The 21,117-nt window shown below is 37.4% G+C and overlaps 2 protein-coding genes and 1 non-coding gene across 3 annotated transcripts; 1 reads left to right on the top strand and 2 right to left on the bottom strand.

Annotated features, from left to right (window-relative positions):
• Positions 1–268: 268 nt before the first annotated feature.
• LOC117625602 lies at positions 269–14,420 on the bottom strand. The gene is made up of 7 exons (XM_034357137.1): positions 14,271–14,420; positions 12,901–14,118; positions 11,948–12,621; positions 5,038–5,078; positions 4,831–4,936; positions 2,437–2,523; positions 269–379 (listed from the first exon to the last, which is right to left on the bottom strand). Exons 2-7 carry the CDS (start codon positions 14,108–14,110, stop codon positions 350–352), a joined length of 2,148 nt encoding a protein of 715 aa, XP_034213028.1. The 5' UTR covers positions 14,111–14,118; positions 14,271–14,420; the 3' UTR covers positions 269–349.
• A 1,829-nt stretch (positions 14,421–16,249) lies between these two features.
• TRNAW-CCA lies at positions 16,250–16,321 on the top strand. Its single transcript has one exon. It is a non-coding gene; the product is annotated as a tRNA-Trp (tRNA).
• A 482-nt stretch (positions 16,322–16,803) lies between these two features.
• Positions 16,804–20,053, bottom strand: LOC117625669. Its single transcript, XM_034357196.1, has 7 exons — positions 19,796–20,053; positions 19,566–19,655; positions 19,218–19,372; positions 18,679–18,799; positions 17,454–17,573; positions 17,301–17,371; positions 16,804–17,211 (listed from the first exon to the last, which is right to left on the bottom strand). The coding sequence occupies exons 1-7, from the start codon at positions 19,904–19,906 to the stop codon at positions 16,962–16,964; spliced, it is 918 nt and encodes a 305-aa protein (XP_034213087.1). The 5' UTR covers positions 19,907–20,053; the 3' UTR covers positions 16,804–16,961.
• Between the last annotated feature and the right edge of the window lie 1,064 nt (positions 20,054–21,117).

Here is a 21,117-nt window from a genome sequence, read left to right as displayed (position 1 = left end):
CATGGAAAACACTTCATAAACACACCCAAAATCCATTTATTAAATAACAAATTAGTGTTGAAGTTCCAATAAATTACAGCACTGCCACTATCAAGCCCAACAGAAAAAAAACTCAAAAAACACCCAAAACAAACCCAGCCCAAATTTATAAACAAGCCCAAACATTGTACCATCTCGTATTCCATAACTTTCGGCCCAAAAAAAAAAAAGTAAACCGTAAAAGTAAACCGTAACTTAACTGGCGCGCCTTCATTGAAGCCATCTCTGCAAAACGTCTCTTCACTCTTCGTCTTCATCAAATCGTCTGCAAAACCGAGACTCCATAATCACCACGAAGCTTCATCTACTTTCAAAACGAACACCAGACACTGACCTCCACCTTCAGAACCAAGACAAAATTTCAGAGAACAATTTCGACAAGAAAACGCTTCAAAGGTAAGACATTTACTATTGATTATTTGCTATAAAGATCCAATCTAGGGTAATAACAGTATTTTAAATTCGAATGAAGGACAAAATCTTGAAACTATATAGGATTCACTACTGGAATAAATGCATAGGACCATTATTCTAGTCACTAATCTAGGGTCGATAACCCTGATTGTACACTATGAAATCCTATTTCTAACGCATGTCTGCCACTGTAAATAAAGTTCCAATATAGGGTAATAACACTACTAGTTCTCTTTGAAATCCTATTTCTTGTGCTTTTCTACCACTGTCAAGTTCCAGTATATGGTAATAATACTGATTGTTCCCTAGGAAATCTTATTTCTAACGCATGTCTGCCACTGCAAAGTTCCAATATAGGGTAATAACACTACTAGTTCTCTTTGAAATCCTATTTCTTGTGCTTTTCTACCACTGTCAAGTTCCAATATATGGTAATAATACTGATTGTTCCCTAGGAAATCCTATTTCTAACGCATGTCTGCCACTGTAAATAAAGTTCCAATATAGGGTAATAACACTACTAGTTCTCTTTGAAATCCTATTTCTTGTGCTTTTCTACCACTGTCAAGTTCCAGTATATGGTAATAATACTGTTCCCTAGGAAATCCTATTTCTAACGCATGTCTGCCACTGTAAATAAAGTTCCAATATAGGGTAATAACACTACTAGTTCTCTTTGAAATCCTATTTCTTGTGCTTTTCTACCACTGTCAAGTTCCAGTATATGGTAATAATACTGATTGTTCCCTAGGAAATCCTATTTCTAACGCATGTCTGCCACTGTAAATAAAGTTCCAATATAGGGTAATAACACTACTAGTTCTCTTTGAAATCCTATTTCTTGTGCATTTCTACCACTGTCAAGTTCCAGTATATGGTAATAATACTGATTGTTCCCTAGGAAATCCTATTTCTAACGCATGTCTGCCACTGTAAATAAAGTTCCAATATAGGGTAATAACACTACTAGTTCTCTTTGAAATCCTATTTCTTGTGCTTTTCTACCACTGTTAAGTTCCAGTATAGGGTATTAACATCGATACTTTACTGTCATGTTCCTATTTCTAATGCAGGTATACAAATTAAAAGATGAAGAAAATACAAACCAGAAGAACTTCCAAACCAAAAGGACAACAGTCATCAGCCATAACAAAAACAAACAAGAAGCCAAGCAGATGGGAGGACCCAAATTATGTCCAGATCAAGAGCAACATGCTCTCTTTTGCAACAACAATTGACAACATCAGACAAAGACTTGAACAACGGCACGATGTCTTAACACTGCTATCAAAGACACCTTTTTGGACATTGATAGAAGCATATATCCAGAGAAGGTTAACGAAGGTAGAGTGCATGAAGTCTAACTATGACATTGTGAGACTCATACAAGTTTATGACACGAAGACAAAGAAGTTCAGGTTTGATGATGGTGACAGTGAGATGAAAAGCCAAGATGTGTCTGAAATTTTTGGCTTGCCAAACAGAGGCAAGAAGCTACCAAGCACAACAACCTCAACAAGGCCAAATCTCCATTTTGTAAAGAAGTACTTCTCGGGTTATAAGAAGATAACAAAGACTTCAATTGATAAGTGCTTGAACTTAGCACTTGAAGATGAAACAGAAGAGGGGGCTATGGATACAACAAGATTGATAATCCTACAACTCTTCATGACCAATCTCTTCTGCAACTCTGGTTGTACACTTGCTTGGACATATACAACCACAATAGACACCTTAGAAGAGATGGGGAAATATAATTGGGCTCGAGGAGTTTTGGACTACATGTATTTTGGATTAGAACAAGCAAAGAAGAACAAGAAAGACAAAAAGAAGCAGCCAAGCGTGAGTGGCTGCCTAATCCTAATACCGGTAAGAACACCAATCTCCAAACTGCAAATTCGTAGCATTACTTTAAATGATATGAATTGACACATGATATTGCAATAAAATATTGTGCAGTATTGGCTGTGTCAAAGATCTAACCTGCTCACTCCAATTCCTGGAAGAGAACAAATGACACCAGCAGCTGTCAAATGGAGTCTTCAAGAACTCAGCGCGAAGCTTCATCATCTAGAGAACAACCAGATAAAGGTACTGTTAATACCATGTCATAGACATACATTCTTAATACCATGTCATAGACATCCTATTTCTTGTGCTTTTCTACCACTGTCAAGTTCCAGTATATGGTAATAATACTGATTGTTCCCTAGGAAATCCTATTTCTAACGCATGTCTGCCACTGCAAAGTTCCAATATAGGGTAATAACACTACTAGTTCTCTTTGAAATCCTATTTCTTGTGCTTTTCTACCACTGTCAAGTTCCAGTATATGGTAATAATACTGATTGTTCCCTAGGAAATCCTATTTCTAACGCATGTCTGCCACTGTAAATAAAGTTCCAATATAGGGTAATAACACTACTAGTTCTCTTTGAAATCCTATTTCTTGTGCTTTTCTACCACTGTCAAGTTCCAGTCATAGAAGTAAACTATGAATACCATGTCACTCTTAATGCTAACTCTACTCAACAAACAGATAAAAAGCACTAAAGCTCAAGAGCCGGATGATGATTCTGAAGAAGAGAATGAAGAGGAGGATGCTACTGCTGAAGAAGTTAATGAGGAGCATGATGATGCTGCTGAAGAGGTGAATGAAGAGCATGGTGATGCTGATGAAGAAGAAAATGAAGAGGAGGATGCTGAAATGAATGAAGAGCATGATGATGCTGCTGAACATCAAGTCCAGCAACACCACCAGCTACAAGAAGGCCACCAGCAACACCACCAGCAATACCGGAATTCAACGTTATTTGAGGAAATTGTTGGATCTGTCCCGGAATACAAGGAGGATGAAATACAGCTTACAAAAGAGTACATGATTGCGATCAACAATGCTGCTGAATATTGGACAAAGAAAGGAGAGCATCAAAAGATCCATGATGCAATAGCATCCTGCATAAAAAAGAATAAATTGATTCAGATGCTGTACAATGAAAAAAAAGAATTAAGGAAGCATCAGCAGCAACTGCAGAAGATGGTTAAGGAAGCAGCATATCACAAGAATGCCATACAACTTGATATGTATGAGGAAAAATCCTACATGACAAAGCTGCAGCTAGAAAATGATCAACTTCTTGCGGAGAAGATTTCCTATTTGGAAATTATTAATGAAAAGGAAGCTGTTATTGCCCTATTGAGGGATCAAAAATTAGCGCAAGAACTGCAGAGTGAAGAAGATAAATTAGAAGAGAAAGAAGGTGAAGCAGAAAAGATAAAATCAAGAAAACCAGATTCCTCATTCCCTGAAGCAGAGACAAGAGCACAAAAGAGAAAGCCTGCAAAAAAACCTCAAGAACCAGCCAAATCAAAGAAGAGGGCCAAAGGTTCATTCCTGCAATGGAATACATATCAGGTCTACAACATGCTGGATGAACTCTCACAAGAAAAGCTGAGAAATTACTGGAAAAGTTCAATTGATGGGTAAGGCAATGTGTTTCATTCATTTTCAATGCAAGATGCTATTATTGAACATGCACTAGAAAATAGGATTTCATTGTGTTATTACCCTATACTGGAACTTTACAGGGGGTAGACATGCATTAGTTATAGGATTTCAGAGTAATATGGCAGTGTTATTACCCTATACTGGAACTTTACAGGGGGTAGACATGCATTAGTTATAGGATTTCAGAGTAATATGGCAGTGTTATTACCCTATACTGGAACTTTACAGTGGTTAGACATGCATTAGTTATAGGATTTCATAGGATACAAGCAGTGTTATTACCCTATACTGGAACTTTACAATGGTAGGCATGCATTAGATATAGGATTTCATAGGATACAAGCAGTGTTATTACCCTATACTGGAACTTTACATGGTAGGCATGCATTAGGAAAAGGTTTTTTTAAGGAAACAAGCAGTATTATTACGCTATACTGGAACTCTATTGAACAGTTCTTTCAATTTATTGACATTTTTTCTAACTACAAATACTGTTACAGCACTGCTTTTTGGCAAGGGACAAGCATTTTGTTCAAAGATGACATACAAAGCTTATTAAGAGATACTGAAATTTATGGACAAATCATAGATGCGTATGCCGAGATACTTCATGATGATGAAAAGAAGGATCCTGCAAGACAACAGAATGCATACATCACGTGCTACGCATACGTAAAGATCATACCTATCCCGTTACTTCTAGTAAAAATCACAAATTATTCATCTTCCTATATTTTTCACATTCTCTCTAATGCCGAAACTATTAATCTTGCAGAGGTATCTCACAGGTAAAATGCACCCAAGAGCATTCGATGAATATTTTGTCAAACTCCTTGAATGCATAGGGAAGACTTCAAAGGTGTTCATACCAATAACGGATGGCGGACACCACACCCTGCTTTTCTTTGACACCAATTCATCGCAATGGACGCACTACAACTCATTGAGGGGGGAAACTGAGCAAACCGTTGAATACTACAACAAAAAAGCAATAATTTTGGTAAGACAGACTCCTAATATGAACTGTTAATACAATGCATGAACAAAACATTTAATCAGTGAAGCTAACAACATACTTGCCTAAAATGCAGGCAGACGCATCAAATGTCTTCCTCAATAGTGTCAAGGAATGTGCTCCATCAATTTTAGAAAAAAACAGCTTCACACTTCTTGAGTTCAAGAAGCCCGTCTACAATGAAGAATTCACCGACGAGATTGCAAAACTTCTTCCGAACCTGAAAGTTACACCAGCAATTGCTCAAACAATACAATATCTGATGAAACATGATCCCACAAAATTCAACTTCAAGGAGGACAGGGAATGTGCCCAACAACCCCAAAAGTCGTAAGTGTCACAATAACACTTTTCTTCCCCCAATTCAAATTAAACTATGATTCACTAAATGTTACATATACATATGTCTGAATTTGCAGAAACGATTGTGGAGTATTTGTCATGTACTACATCCAGCAGTTGTCACAAGGAAAACAAATTGAAGAAAGCTTGAGTACAGCGCATGTGTGGGAAATGAGAAAAGAAGTTTTATTGAAGACAATGGAAAGTGAAAAAAGTTGGTATTTCACAAAAGGGAATGAAGGATGAAAGCATGGATTTCACAAATTTTAGAACTATAAAATAGTAAATGTCCGGCTTCTAACTTCCAAATGTCAAAGTGTTAATATGTAGCTTCTAAACAAAATCTTTTGCTGCTTCTTAACTTTCAAATGTCTAATAGTTACTGTGTAGTGAGATTCAAATGTAAAAAATTGTTACTGTGTAGCTTCTTCTAAATTTCAAACTGCGCATTAACAATGTTCAAAATGCGTATTAACAGTGACTTTCAAAAAGCCCAGCCCAACTTCAGAAAAACAAGTTCAGAAACGAAATAAAGCCCAAAACAAATCAAGCAAATAAACTAAATAAACTAAAAAGTCTCATAAAAAAAGAAGCCCAGAAAACTCAACAAGCCAATAAAGCCCAATTTAACTAAGCCCATTGAAAGACAAAAAAAATCTAAGCCCAGATAAACAACAGTACACGCAGGCACCCAAAAGCCGAAAACCCACTCACCTCTAACCCCGATCTCTGCGACACCAACTCCAAAAGCAGGCGAAAACCTCCATAACCACCAGACAGGAGACAAACTCCATTACGAGAAAGCCGGCGAATCGAAGTTACATTCTGCCATAGCCACAAGTCTTCAAAATCGACACTACAAAACCCAGGAAAAAAGCAACTGAGCACAAGGACAACCCAGGGAAAAAGGAAGAAAATTTCAACCATAAACATCGACATAAGGTACAATCCCAAAAACCCAAACTCACTTTCTACTTTCATCTTAAGATTCTGCTAACTAATGCAAGAGTACGACGTTTAATACAGGTAACCAACGAAAGGGCCAACAATGACAGAAACAAACACTCAAGATGCAAAAAGCACAGAAGACCATCCCAAATCAAACGAAGAAGCTTCAGAAATGGCTGAAAAAGCATCACAATCAAACTCCCAGGTATTACAAAATCTCTTAACTTCAAAGTCCGATAGAAATGTTCTGAAAAAACGCATGTTTTGACTGCGATGTATATGTTTCACAACTGTTAATATTATGTCATAGAACTTGAACTGTTAATACTATGTCACAACTGTTAATACTATGTATCTTGCTCTTCTAGTGCACTGAGCAGTGCACTTGAAGACCAACATATGTAGCATCCTTTCTTCTAGTGCACTGCTTGCAGTGCACTAGAAGACCAAAATATATAGCATGCTATGTGTCTTGCTCTTCTAGTGCACTGAGTGCACTTGAAGACCAACATATGTAGCATCCTTTCTTCTAGTGCAGTGCTTTGTTAATCAAAATCTGTGGCTGCTATGCATCTCTCTCTTCTAGTGCACTGCTTGCAGTGCACTAGGAGACCAAAATATATAGCATGCTATGTGTCTTGCTCTTCTAGTGCACTAGTGCACTTGAAGACCAACATATGTAGCATCCTTTGTTAATCAAAATCTGGGACTTCTATGCATTTTGCTCTTCTAGTGCAACATGCACTAGAAATGCATATGAGGTTCAAATGCATAGAAGTAAATGGTTAATACCATGTCATAGAAGTATTAATACTTATGTTTCATCTTTCTTTTGTTTAGTTAAAATAACATATTTGTTTCACTTTGCAGGTGATCATATGGAAAAAGGTAACCGGGTTGAAATTCAAAAAAAAAAGCATACAAAAGTATCCCAAGCCAGAAAAAGCGCAAAAAAAAATCAACAAACACACAAGGCACACCACCAACAACAGCAAAAGCCAAACCAAGCAGACGCAATAACCCAAATTATGTGCAGATCAAGAGCAACATGCTCACATTTGACAACACATTGCAAACGGTAAAAGACAAGCTTGCAGCAAGAAAGGATGTCCTCAAGATCCTACAAAAAACGCCATTCTGGAGCATCATCAAGGCTTACATGGAAGGTCAGCTCACCAAGGTAGAATGCCAGAAGTCTAATTATCAAATAATTAGACTAATCAGGCTCTACAACCCCGAAACCAAAAAATTCAAATTCAGTGAAGGCAACGAGTATGAAATTACAAGCAATGATGTGTCTGAAATCTTTGGATTGCCTAACAAAGGAAACAAGTTGCCAAGCACAACAACTTCCACAAGAACAAATTTGGGCTTTGAAAAGAAGTACTTCAAGAATTCAAAAAAAATCACAAAAACTGAGGTTGATAGGTGCCTGAACACAGCAATAGCAGATGACAGAAAGAACAATGCAATGGATGTTGTGAGGTTGTTAATCCTAGAGCTCCTCATCACAAATCTCTTTTGCAACTCGGGGGCGACAATGGCTTGGACCTTTTTGACTATGATTGACACCTTAGAAGCAATGAACAGCTACAACTGGGCACAAGGAGTCTTAGATTACATGCATTTTGGACTGGACCAAGCCATGAAAAATAAAAAGCACAAGACAAATCAACCAAGTGTCAGTGGTTGCCTTGTGCTAATCCAGGTAAGAAACTACATCCATTTGTTAATCCTATTATATTATTTGTTTTCACGTGCATTAACACTTTATATTGAAAAACATGTTTGCAGTATTGGCTGTGTGAAAGAACTAACCTGATCAGTCCAATTCCTGGAAGAGAAGATCATAAACCAGCGGCTGTCAAATGGAGCCTTCCGGAGCTCAATATCAAGCTGAATATTGCAAAATATGAAAACATTAAGGCATTTTTCTTACTTCCATAAACATATATAATGTTAGTACACCATAATTACTACTGACTCCAATAATTCAACAGATAAAAGCTGCAGACAATGAAAAAGAAGAAGAAGCAACGACTGATCACGCAGACCATGAAGAACAAGAAGAAAATGAAGAGGATGATGACTTTGTTATCACATTTAAAGATTGGGTAAGATAACCTACAATGACCCAACATTTATATTTCAAAACTGAATTGATGGTGGACACACATATACATGTATATAAATTTGCTAATGATCTTTTTTTCCTTTCTAATATTTGTGACAGTTAAAGAGTCAAACACAAAAAGGAAAAAAGCAGACTGTTATTACCCAGAAACAGAACTTCAACTTCCATGAAAATGTGGACCAAAGTGCAACCCAGACAAACACTCCACAACAGGAGCAAAATGAAGACAATACAGAGTCATTGGGATGCAAAGCAGATGATGAAATTGAAGAACCACCAGCACAAGCACCGGGATGCAAAGCAGATGATGAAATTGAAGAACAAGCAGTTGACCTTAGCAGAGACTCAATGACGGAGGGGGACATTGTTAATGTCCAGCAACAGCATCCAGACCTTGACAGCCAGGAAGAAGAATTCAACACCATTTTTGAGGACATAGTGGGTTCAATCCCAGAGTACTACAAGCATGAAATAGTCCCTACCCATGAGAAAATCCAACAGCTGAAAGAAGCAGTCGACTATTGGATTGAAAAGGCAGATACTCGAAGGGATATGATGCAGAGTGCTATAGAATCCTGCATAAAGAAAAATTCATTCATTCAACAAATATGGACAGAAAAAGAAGAGTTGGAGAAAGAAATTGAAATACTGAAAAAGTAGCTTGAGAAAGAGAAAAAAGAAGGTGCAAAATTACAAGGGGAACTTCATGCACTCAAAACAAACAAGAGACAGCTACAGGAACAACATGAACTACTTGAAGGGGAAAAGTTGTCATGCATTGAGAGCATGAAAGAAAAAGACACTGTTATTGCCTCTTTGAAACATGTGATGGGAAAAAATTTCACACAAGGTGAACAAGGAGAAATTACAATGAAAGAACAAGCTGATAAGGAGAAAAAAGATGAGAGAATAGCAGAAGAAAGTGAATTGGAGGTGCAAGAAACTCCTAATGATGAAGATGAGAATGCTGATGAAAAAACTCCTGAAAAGTCAGTTCTCATGCAAGCGAAAGAAGTAGGAACCAGGCAGTTACGTTCTGGCATCAAAATAATCAAAGACAGAAAAGACAGAAAGCCTGCAAAGAAACCAGATTACACATACCCCGAAGCACATAAGAAAGCCCGAAAAAGAGAAAGCCAAAGCGAAGATGAAGCACCCAACAAAAAAAAGGACAAAGATACATACCTTCAGTTGCGCATGTATGAGGTCTACAACAGGCTGATGAAAAATCAAAGAAGAATTTGGAAAATTACTGGATATCTCCATCTGATTCCGATGAGTAAGCCAATCTGTAGTAGAATTACACTGTTAATACTATGCCGTAGAACTGTCATAGAATTACACTGTTAATACTATGCCGTAGAACTGTCATAGAATTACACTGTTAATACTATGCCGTAGAACTGTCTTGCTATTAAACTGTTATGACATTATTATTTGCTGAATTATTATTTAAACAACATTATTGTTCAGGGGCGCTTTTTACCTACACAATAGGACAGTATTGTACAAACATAACATTGAAAAGCTGATGGGAGATGATCCAATTTCTGCACTAATCATCGATGCTTATGGAGAGGCACTTAATGATGATGCGAAGCAGAAGCCTCAGAAACAAAAAAATGCATATTTGTCCGCCAATAACTATGTAAGATCACATATAATACATCAATATTATATCATCAACATAGTTACTAATCACCAACACATGACTTATGCAGATGTTTTTGCGAGGTGCTTCACACATGCTGACATATCATGCTTTCTATATGCCACTCCTAGAAAATATTGGAAGCGTTGATAGAGTGTTCATACCAATTACAGATGAGAACCACCATACGCTGCTTGTCTTTGACACCGGTGCAGCAAAATGGACACACTTCAACTCATTCAGGGGGACATCAGAACAAACTCTCGAATATTATCACAAGAAGGCAATTGTTTTGGTAAGTAAAACTGGTGATTAACACTGTTAATACATAGGACACTAAATTTAAAGGAAACTACGCACATACTTGACTATGACTATGATGCAGGTTGAGACAGCGAATATATTCCTCTGTCTTCTTAAGGAATGTGCTGCAGCATCACTGAAAACAAAACTCGTCCAAATTCCTGATTTTGATGCCAAGAAGCCGAGAGGGCTTAATGAAGCTTCAGCTAGAATGATAGCAAAAATGCTTGCCAGCAACAAACTTACACCGGAATATGCTCAGACATTGAAGTATCTGATTCGTCATGATACTACTAACTTCAAGCTGACTGAGAACAGAGAATGTCCCCAACAAGCAAACAATTCGTAAGTTACGCAATAACAGTGAAACTTTAATCCTATTCAACTGAAAAAAATACTGAACTAACTCCTGCATGCGTATCTCTATTATGCAGCAATGATTGTGGCGTCTTTGTCATGCACTTCATGAAGCAGCTTTCCAAAGACCAACAAATAGAATCAGATTTCAACAAAGAAAAGGTCTGGGAAATGAGAAAAGAAGTCCTCATGAAAATTATGAGCAATGAAAGAAGTTGGATTTCCATCAAAGAAAGAGGAGAGAAATGCAAAGGAATGAAGTTGTAATCAAATATTTTGCAAAAATTCTTGCTTATATTGTAGTTTCTTAGGACTTGTGTAGGTTTAGAACATTGAAGTAAAGTGATTTTCAAATTCAAGTTATGTACTTATTCAAAAATCAGTTTATTTACGTGAATTAACAGTGTATGTAACCTGAAATAATGGTCTCCATAACACTAAAACAACTAAAAAGGTGAACTCCAACAAATAACAACGCACTCTCAATACAATGTTAATCCTATTTGATAGAAATAAATTGTTAATACCATGTCATAGAACTATCTTTTAATTTCAACAATGACATAAACAGTGAGTATTAAAACAGTGTTCCTTCATTTATAGATTATTCAAACAGCAGTAATGCTTAATTCATATCAAACTTCAAAACCAAAATTTCCAAAATACCAAAAATGGTACATATTATGTATTAATACCGAAAATTCAAACAGTATTCATATGCAGTGACTGCTATTTCACCGTATTAACAACTTGCATATCAATTTCTATTCCTTTCAACTATGATTGTCACTAATCAATCACATAGCACTTTAACTAGTTAAAGACTAACTACTCTCATTCAAGTCTTTATACTCCAAAACCTTTACATCAAATAGGAGCCTTGCAAGTCCTCCTATTATGACGATCACAAGAACCGCATCTCTTGCACTTCAACTGCCTTGTAGTTTCACTGCTTGACTTGAAGCGCTTTGTCGGAGGTCGTCCCGGAGGCTTTCTTGTATGCGGAGGTAGAAGAAAAACATCTCCAGCAGGAGGCTTCTCAATATCAGGTATAGGAAATATAGGGGTTGCATAAGTAGCCCTATAAAAGTCTGCCTTGTAATACTCATCAACAAAGTTATACAAACATAACCCGGAATGTTGGATAACTTGAATCGCATGCTGACACGGAAACCCAAGCAATTGCCACTGATAACAGGAGCAAAACCTCTCGTCCAAATTGACCATAACACTCAAATCAGCATGAACTTCAAATATAGATTCACTCGCGCGACATATCCTCCAATGACGACCCTTTGCAGCTAAATTCTTCAACTCATCCTCAATAACCGGACACAAAACACTACACCATTTCTCGGATGCAAGCTTCCTCCTAGAAATCATCTCCATCATTTTGACCCTAATAGTGTCAATCATCTCATAAATTGGAAGCCTACGCACATCCTTAACCCATGAATTAAACGACTCGGACAAGGCATTACTAACCTCCCCATACCTCTTTCCCGGAAAAAATGCATTAGCAAAATTTTGGACAGGGAGATCAGCCAAAAACTTATCAATTATTTTTGAACCGCCATCATCTCTTAATTTTTTCAAAATATCTTGATATTCCTCAACAGTCGGTGCATACAACAACTTACAAAAAAGCCATAAAATATGATCCTTGAAAGAGGAACCAACAGAATGCGGATACTTCTTTTTCAAGTTCTCTTTCAAATGATATAGACAAAAACCATGGGCAGAAGCAGGAAAAACAGTCCTAACAGCATCGATAATAGCACCATGCCTATCAGAAATGAATGTAAGTTGCCTACCTTCATCCACCAAAACTTCAGATATCCTTTGCAGAAACCACCTCCAATTGTCAGCAGTTTCACCGAATACAATAGCAAAGGCAAAAGGGAATACCTCTACAAAAAACAGAGAAATATATTAGTTAGTTTGAACATTGCAAGAGCTAACAGTGTTACCACATGAAGCAGAGTAAAACTACAATGCATAAAAATACTCAGATGCAGGGTATGAACAGTATAGAAACTGTTCATACCACTCAATGGAAGTCAACAAACAGTATGACAATTGTTCATACCACTAACTGGAAGTCAACAACTACAGCATTTACATTTGCATACCTATACTGTTCATACTACTCAATGGAAGTCAACAACTAAATCATTTACATTACATACCTTTATTCCCATTCTTTGCAGTAGCTCCTAGAAGAGTACCCTTGTACTTGTTTGTAACGAAAGTACCATCAATAAACAGCATAGGCCTACACCATCGAAAACCATCAATGGAGGCCTTATAACATATAAAGATCCGCTGGAAACGAGAACCATCCTCGCCACAGTCAAGCACACAATGAGACCCGACATTGCTGGCCTTCAAAACATCAACATACCAAGGCAGGTGAGCATAAGACAACTCCTCATCACCATGTAAATCCTTAGTAGCCGACTCCTTCCCATACCACGCAACATGATAAGGGACATCCAATCCATAATTTTCTTTCAAATCAGTAATTAGCTCAATAGGCCTTACCAAAGGATTGCTACGAACTTTATCTTTGACAATTGAAGACACCAAACGAGACCCCATTGCCTTATTTCTCTTCTCACGGATCAAACCACTACAACTGTGTACATTATTTAAATTCTTAATATAGAAAAATCCATTTACATTAGACTTAACAGCATGCACATTCCACTCACAGCCATTTGATTCCTTCTTAGCACACACAGCAGTAACACGACGAGGCTCATTCTTCAAATACTTCATCTTAAAACCATTCTCAATCGCGTACTTAGCCAACTTATCACGGAATTCACAAACTCCACCCTCAAACTTCTGACCCTCATGAGTAATATAACCCTCCCAATCAGTAGACAAATATTTACGCCCTCCACAACTACCATATTTGCCTAAATATTCATTTCCAAACTCACTGCTAATACCATCAAAATCCATACTCAAACAAGAAGAAGAAGCAGCACTTGAATCAACAATACTACCAGTTTGACTTGAATCTTTACATGTATCCTCATCTTGTGCAAAACTGTAATTGTTAGGAGCAGACTCCAACAAAAAAGGAGAAGCAATCATGTTCGTATTAACAGTTTGAACATGATTCACTACAGCCTTATCCCTAACAGCAATGTGAATTAATTGATCCTTCATCAGTCCACATACCATAAACATGATTTTCAAATCATCGTCCGATTCCAACAAACAATTGGAGCAATCCATAAAAGAGTACCTCAACTCAAAATGACCTAACTTAAGCTTAAACCTACTACACAACTCGTTGGACAACCAATCAAAAGTAGTAGTTGAAGACAAAATAAGCATTAAAGTTCCAGCACCATAGGTGCACTTCGCCACTCTCGAATCATCCATATATATCTCTACAAAAAAAACAACAAACAAAACAAAAATGACTACTAGTAATAACAGTGGATGCCGAGTGCATTAACAGTGAATTATAGTCGACTCAAAAACCAATAGCGCATAAACAGAAAAAACACGAATATACTCAGATTCAACTGAAAAAGCATACCTCAATTAAATCGAATAACACAAATTTTTCACCACAGCTCAAACCAAAACACAAGAGCAAATCCACAATCAAAACGAATCTGAAATCAATCCAAATTATAAACAAAAAGAAACGAAAACCTAATCAGCAACTTAATTAATCGAGCATCAAATCACCAAAAAGCAGACTACAATATAATCGAATACCTCCAAAAACGAATATGAATTCACAAGAAAAAATCGAATACCTCAAAAATCGAAGATCACAGATCTCACCAAGCTCCAATCGAGTCTCATGCAGCGCATATCAATCCAAAAATCACCAAATCAAACAAGAAAGAAAAAGAAATTGAAGCAATAGAACTCCAATCTACGCCATACTAAGCTCAGAAGAATCGAAAAAGAAGATCTGGAACCACATCATACTGAGCTTCGTTCGAAGAGGTGAACGAAACTCGTTTCGTTCAAAGAGATGAACGAAGCTTCCTTCGTTCGAAGAAGTGAACGAAGCTCGCTTGGAATATTCGATCTGCTGAGGCTGCCAAACAGGTTTCTGTTACGAGGTCACCAAATTTCAAGAAATTCCTATCCTAGCTGGCGAGTTTTGGGCATGTTTCAAAATATTCGAACCAAAAGGTCAAAAACGTAATCTAACATAGAAAATAAAATACAAAAATCGACAGCTTTCTACAATTGGGTGTGTTTTGGGTGTGTTTATATGTATTAAATCATGTAGGGTATATTTACAGTTTCATGTCTACAATTGGGTATTTCACTAATTTTGTATTTTTTTTATTATAAAAATGATAATAAATAACTTATTTTTTTGACTTAAAAATTAACAAATAATCCAATTCATACATTTAGAAATTTTTTGAAGTTGAACTTGGAAAAATAGTGATTATAAAATTTAAAATATGGCATTAGATTTTAAAATTTTGTAAAAATAAAAAACATATATAACATATATATATGACCGGTCCGGTCTGGTATGGTGCCGTGTAAAACTGGAACCGATACACGTTGGAACTGGTTCGGTCCTGTTTGTTGACTTTTTTGGTCAATTGATTTTTTTTTCACCGGTTCGGTTCGGTGTTCCAGTTTTTCGGTCCCAATGCCGACCCCTATTTCTGAGTGCTTGATCTGTTCAAGCCCTCTCTTTCGTCTTGAGGCCTCCTTTTTATAGGCTCCTGCAGGATGCTTGACCTAAATAGCTTTCATTCTTTAAGACCTTCCTTTGTGGAATTCTGATTTGATTTAAAATCAATTCCAATAATTTGGCAATTTAACCAAATTATCTTCGATTGATTGACTTGATTAATATTTAATTTAAATTAAAGTCAATCACAGAAAATTCTTTCATTTAATTTTGTCTTCACTTTGAACCATTTGATGCACTCCGTCGAATGTCGACACGTGTCACTTTTGAAAACTAATCCAATTTTGATGAGTCATATGCCACATGAGCGAATTATGGGGCCCACAATTCAATCCACCGAACCCTAATTATTTTCTTATCTAATGTAATTTATTGCGCCAAAATTTCTTTGTCTACAAAGTCCTTAGAAGTCATTTTATAAAAAGGATAAATTTATCTTTAAAACTTTTAAAATAAGGTGGGTTGAAATAGAGGCACTAAAAAAATTTAATTTTGTTATAAAAGTAAGGGGAATTATAGAGAGCAATAAGAGGAAGAGAGAGACAGAGAATTTGTTCTATGAACTTGTTGTCTTAATCTTTAATAAGTACCTATTTTAATTATTCTATGAAATTAACCCACTAAATATAGATTAAACGCTACTAATTACTATACTAATAACATATGTTACAAAATAACAAAAAGTGAAAATAATATGGACATAATAGTGGTAATCCACATTCCATGGATTTATACAGAATTTATTGTTCTCTTTATTAAAGTTCTGTTTGTTGGTAGGCTCGTGCTCAGCCTCATTTGTCTTCCAAAGTTATATAGCATCTGTTGTCAAGTAAGAACAACAAGGATCCGTGGCGCAATGGTAGCGCGTCTGACTCCAGATCAGAAGGTTGCGTGTTCGATTCACGTCGGGTTCAATTCCTACGATCCTCTAGAAATTTTTAATTTTTGCCTAAAAAATGTCAGCGATATGTGATAGATGACTGTTTCTTTTAGACGGTCAGGTTTTTGTTTTTTGTTTTTTTGGGAGGCGGGTAAGTTAGTAAGCGAGGAAATTCGCTCTTGACGATATATGTTGCCTATATGTTATATACAGTCCCGATCTCTTGGACCACAGGAGTCCAAGAGATTGTGGTCACCCACCGTTGGATATTAATCCAATGATTCAAAATGATATATATAAATGCAATATGACATAAATGATTATTACCCGATTCAAGTCAACCGTTGAATTTACATCCAACGGTGGGTGACCATAAATCTCTTGAACTACAGGGGTCCAAGAGATCAGGACTGATGTTATATATGCAAATTCTAAATATAAAAAATAAGCGGAATTCGCCCATAAACATGAAAAGATAAAAAGGGGCATAACAATTTGATAATTAAGCCATCAAGCTATTTAATCGATCAAATAATACATCTCTCTCATCAGAAAGTTACAATTAGTTTTTCGCGGGGCCATGTGGTGTGGGCAACTTCACCCCCTCAAATTACTGTGGGAAAACAGTAGCTACAAACTTGATTGAGAATTTGCAAGCATCTTGCATTAATCGCCTACCGATCGTTTGCAGCGTCTTCATCTTCCTCCGGTTTAACAAAGAATTCAATATAAGCAATTCGACTAGGTTGCTGATATCCAGCAGAATCGATGCGTGGGTGTGAAGTGGACGGCCTTGCCACTGAAACAAGGTGTTGAACTTTCAGCAATCCACCTCTCCCAATAGTCAACTTGCTTCCTCTGTTATCTTTAATGACGCTGCCTGGAATGTTAGAAGTTGTAGCTCGAAGGAACTTGTATTTGTACCTAAGAGCATTAGGGTCAGAACCAACACAATTAACAAACTAGAAGTGGTGCGGTGGATGTAATGTTCGAAAGTCATATTTAAAACATACTTGTAAGATACTTGACGATCACAATGAAATGCAACCAAAAGATCAGTATTCACATAATACATCAAGTCTATCTGCAATAAAGATAGATTTAGAACTCTGAAATTTGGAATCATCACAGTAAGTGATTGCTTATAAGTTAGAAACAATATTTACCTGCAAATCCCCATGGCCTTCACCTCTGAAGGTAACGATAGGAGGAACTGGTTGTAGATTGATCTGGATGCTTGATCCAGGCCACTCAAGATCATCAATTGCTTCCTTCAACGCTGCAGACTGTTGTTTAGATTAGATGTCAAACAACAATAAGGTAAAAAGAACTTCAATATGAGTCAAGAACATATTCGATATATCCAGAACATTTATATTCGAGTGCTACTCACTACATATTGTTCAGTGAATACATGAACTCATCCTCCACAAGTATCATTAATTGGCATTCTTTCCCTCTTCTTTTGTTTTTCGGTTAAAGGGCTAAAATTAGATAACGCCCCCTTGGGTTAGAGGACCTCCCTTTGGTTTTCCTTGTGGCACTCATTACCCCCTTTTCTAATATAAAAAATTACCCTTGTTTATTACTCTGGATTGATGACCTTAAAGAGCACCGAGGGATACAGCATACACTAATGGCACACCTCAACTGTAATGCATGCATATCCATTATCTTATATATTTATATATATGCCCAAAGAACTAATTTGATTCGTGATTCCAAGATGGCAGACAGAGACACAGACAAATGATGTCCAGATAAATACTTCAATTACATTAAACTATCACACACCTTGACCATTCTAATCTTATTAACCTCAAACTTCATATTTATGACAAATATGATGCACAACACATATAGTGGCAGGTAAAACTGATAATGAAAATAAGGTGATCAATAGAAATTAATTTGAAGATCTTTTGGAGAAGGTACCCACTCATTAAATGGAAAAGAGGTTAAATTGAAGATAATATGGATTCTTGTCAGTAACTAACCAATTCTTTATACTTTTAAAACACAAATCTTGGTTTTTTGAAGCAGATATGGGTAGAAAATCATTTGGCCAGATGGAAATAACAAATACTTTTAAAACAAGCAGATATGGAAGAAAGTCATTTCGCCAGATGGAAATAGGAAATATGCAATGTGAAGAATGTATAAGAAGATTTTCAGGGGACGCTTCAGTTGCAACCTTGTTGCACTTGAAGCAGCATGCTAAAGGGCATTCTGAACCTATAACAAAGTCACACCAGGTCTGATTTCTATTTTATCCCCATTACATAGAAATTTCAGTAGCTTGTATGTAATCATTTAATTATTGAGAGAGAGAATGATGAAGGAGAGAGCAGCTTGTACGCTCTTCATATGAGTATATATGAATGATCATACCTTAACAGTGAAAGTGAGTGGGGTGCTCCCGCCAGGTTCAAAATTGTAGTCCCAAGAAACTGTATCTGGGATTCTTGTCCTGATCTCTGCATAAACGCAAGCATCCAACGAATCAACAGACCTAACAGAACATGCAAGAAAACACTGTCATGAAAAGATTTGATTGATTTGTCATGGATTGAAAGCATAAATACAAGGATCATGAACAAGTAGCTAGTGTATTACTATTACAATTGTTGACTTAAGCATCTCCAAATGAACACAACTTATCTGCTATCACAAAATCTACAAGGAATATTCAATTTTGAAAGAAAGAAGGGGAAGAGTTCACAAAATAGATTTAAAAAATCCAAATGTATTTTGAACTTGAAAAGCAGCAGAAAAGCAAATATAGGTGTGGAGCACCATAAAGAGTTTGGATGACAACACAATATTTCATGTAATTCATGTGATAAAAGGTACACAACAATGTGGTACAAAATCAAAGATGATTTAAGTAATTCAGTGAAAAATGGAGCATATGAAGAAGAAGAAGATACTTGAGAAGAAGCTGCATGTCGGGCCCCGGATATCGAATTTCTAGAATGCTTGATTGTCCAGGAACTGAAAATGTGTTCAAACAATCCACAAAGAGCCCCAAACTGACTCCAAACCTGGGCCGACCTTGCCCGTTGTATTCATAACGAGTAAAAAGCTACAAACCAACACCCAACCAACCAACCAACAGAAATTTTCTCAGCGATGTCAAAAAATAAATAAGGCATCTGAATCTGATCTGTTGTGATTTTCTTGGGAGCCAAACAGAAACAGGGTGATTAAGCATTTTGTATATACTGTGAGTAAGAAGTGAAAAATCAAGTAAGTGTTTGCGGTAGTATTTGTAGTACCTCACGCTGGAGATAAACTTTGGCCTGAAGACAACCGGTTTCCTCGACAATTAAAACGACGCCGTGTTCTGATAATTCCATGACTGCGTCCTAAATTGCAAAATGGTAAGTCATGAAAAAGCCCTAGATATCATAGCAGACTCGTCTTCCACAAAGCATAAAAAATTAACCAACATTCATCTGTGGCATATGTGAAAAATTTGAAGTTGGGGAGGAACCCACCGACCCACCTGCTGGCGTTTCCATCGGACGGTGGTGAGGGCATCGACCATACCCTGGACGTTGTCGAGCTGGCACACCAGATCAGGGGCTTCTTCTGCCGAGGACGACGGCGAGTTCATTTTCCCCTTAATTTCCCGCCACACAAACGCTCTCTCTTGCTCTCTCTCTAACGAGTACTGAAATTTGAGTAATGTTCTGGCGTTCCTTTTGAAATTATCTTCTAATTATAAGCTCTTTGTCTTTGTTTCAGTAAGCTGGGCGGGAACCTTCCCTTCCTTACTCCACTATGATCTTTCTTTTGTACGGAACTTTCTCCATTATTTAGGGCCACTTTGCTGTCATTTTTTTAAAAAAGTTGCTTCTGTTTATTTGGCTCATGAGCCCATGAGCTGATGGAGGCCCGTCCAGCCTAAAAATAAAGTCCGGCTTGACCCATTATTTAATGGGCTAAATCTGGGCTAGAGTGTCTAAAGCTCAACCCAACTCATAGGCCCGATCCACTTTAACCCACAAAGGCCCAGTCTAACCCGCTCATTAAAGCCTGGCCCATAGGCCAGCTACATATATAATTATATATATAAGTAATGATTACTTTTTTGTGGGAAAGGGGTCCAATACCTCTTGTTAGTAACTATTACCTTGGTTTTCAAAGCTCTTGGAAAAGGCCCAATACCAGCAGCTCCGCCTCCCTCTCGCCGTCATAACCTGACCGTCCTCCACCCTTGAGCCGCCCGGAGCTGGTCGGAAAATCACGATTTCCGACGGATGTTCACCGATTCCAGTTCAAACTTCCAGCTCGATTTTCTCCTTCAATTCTCCACCAAATCAATCGAGTAAGGTATGGTTTCTCAGATATTTTTCATGTTCTAGCTGATGGATGTATGAGTTTCGATCGATTTTAGCTCTAAAGCGATCAATTTTCGACTTGAAATCTGGCCGAAACTTCGGCCGCCGTGATCGGCCATTTCCGGCCACTTTTTGGGGTATGTCCAAGAACAAAAGTGACTCCAAATGGGGTGTTTTACCTAGGGTAGGAGTTTGGAGTCTTGGTTCCGAGATTTTCCGGCCACCCGAAATTGCTTAGGACACCCAAATCTGCCCGCGCGTGCTGGGGCGCGTGGGCGAGGGTGGTGGAGTAACTCTGGGCAGTTTTGAAATTCTCGTGTCTTCACGAGCGCGTAGGATTTTGCGGATCTCGATTCGGAGTCCGTTTAAGCCCCGAACGGATTTTCCATATAGCGCGATCCTTGGGTGCTTGTCGTCAAATCGTCGGATTGCGCTGAATTTCGGATATGTTGATCTACATGATGTCAGGATCGTGTAAAATTCG

The sequence above is a fragment of the Prunus dulcis genome, chromosome 4 (genome assembly GCF_902201215.1).
Source record: "Prunus dulcis chromosome 4, ALMONDv2, whole genome shotgun sequence".
NCBI lineage: Eukaryota > Viridiplantae > Streptophyta > Magnoliopsida > Rosales > Rosaceae > Prunus > Prunus dulcis.
Note: the sequence above shows the minus strand (reverse complement) of the source record. Positions and strands in the feature narration are given on the sequence as shown.

What these genes read in the sequence shown, in the direction of transcription:
- LOC117625602 (XM_034357137.1), bottom strand. Translation starts at nt 14,110, where the DNA reads ATGGATGATTCGAGAGTGGCGAAGTGCACCTATGGTGCTGGAACTTTA. An exon ending in TGCAAAGAATGGGAATAAAG is followed by an intron (nt 12,622 to 12,900) that starts GTATGTAATGTA and finishes TGTTTTTTGTAG; the next exon opens with AGGTATTCCCTTTTGCCTTT. An exon ending in CCAGGAATTGGAGTGAGCAG is followed by an intron (nt 380 to 2,436) that starts GTTAGATCTTTG and finishes TTGGTTCTGAAG; the next exon opens with GTGGAGGTCAGTGTCTGGTG.
- LOC117625669 (XM_034357196.1), bottom strand. Translation starts at nt 19,906, where the DNA reads ATGAACTCGCCGTCGTCCTCGGCAGAAGAAGCCCCTGATCTGGTGTGC. An exon ending in CACTCACTTTCACTGTTAAG is followed by an intron (nt 17,574 to 18,678) that starts GTATGATCATTC and finishes TCTAAACAACAG; the next exon opens with TCTGCAGCGTTGAAGGAAGC. An exon ending in GATCGTCAAGTATCTTACAA is followed by an intron (nt 17,212 to 17,300) that starts GTATGTTTTAAA and finishes TAATGCTCTTAG; the next exon opens with GTACAAATACAAGTTCCTTC.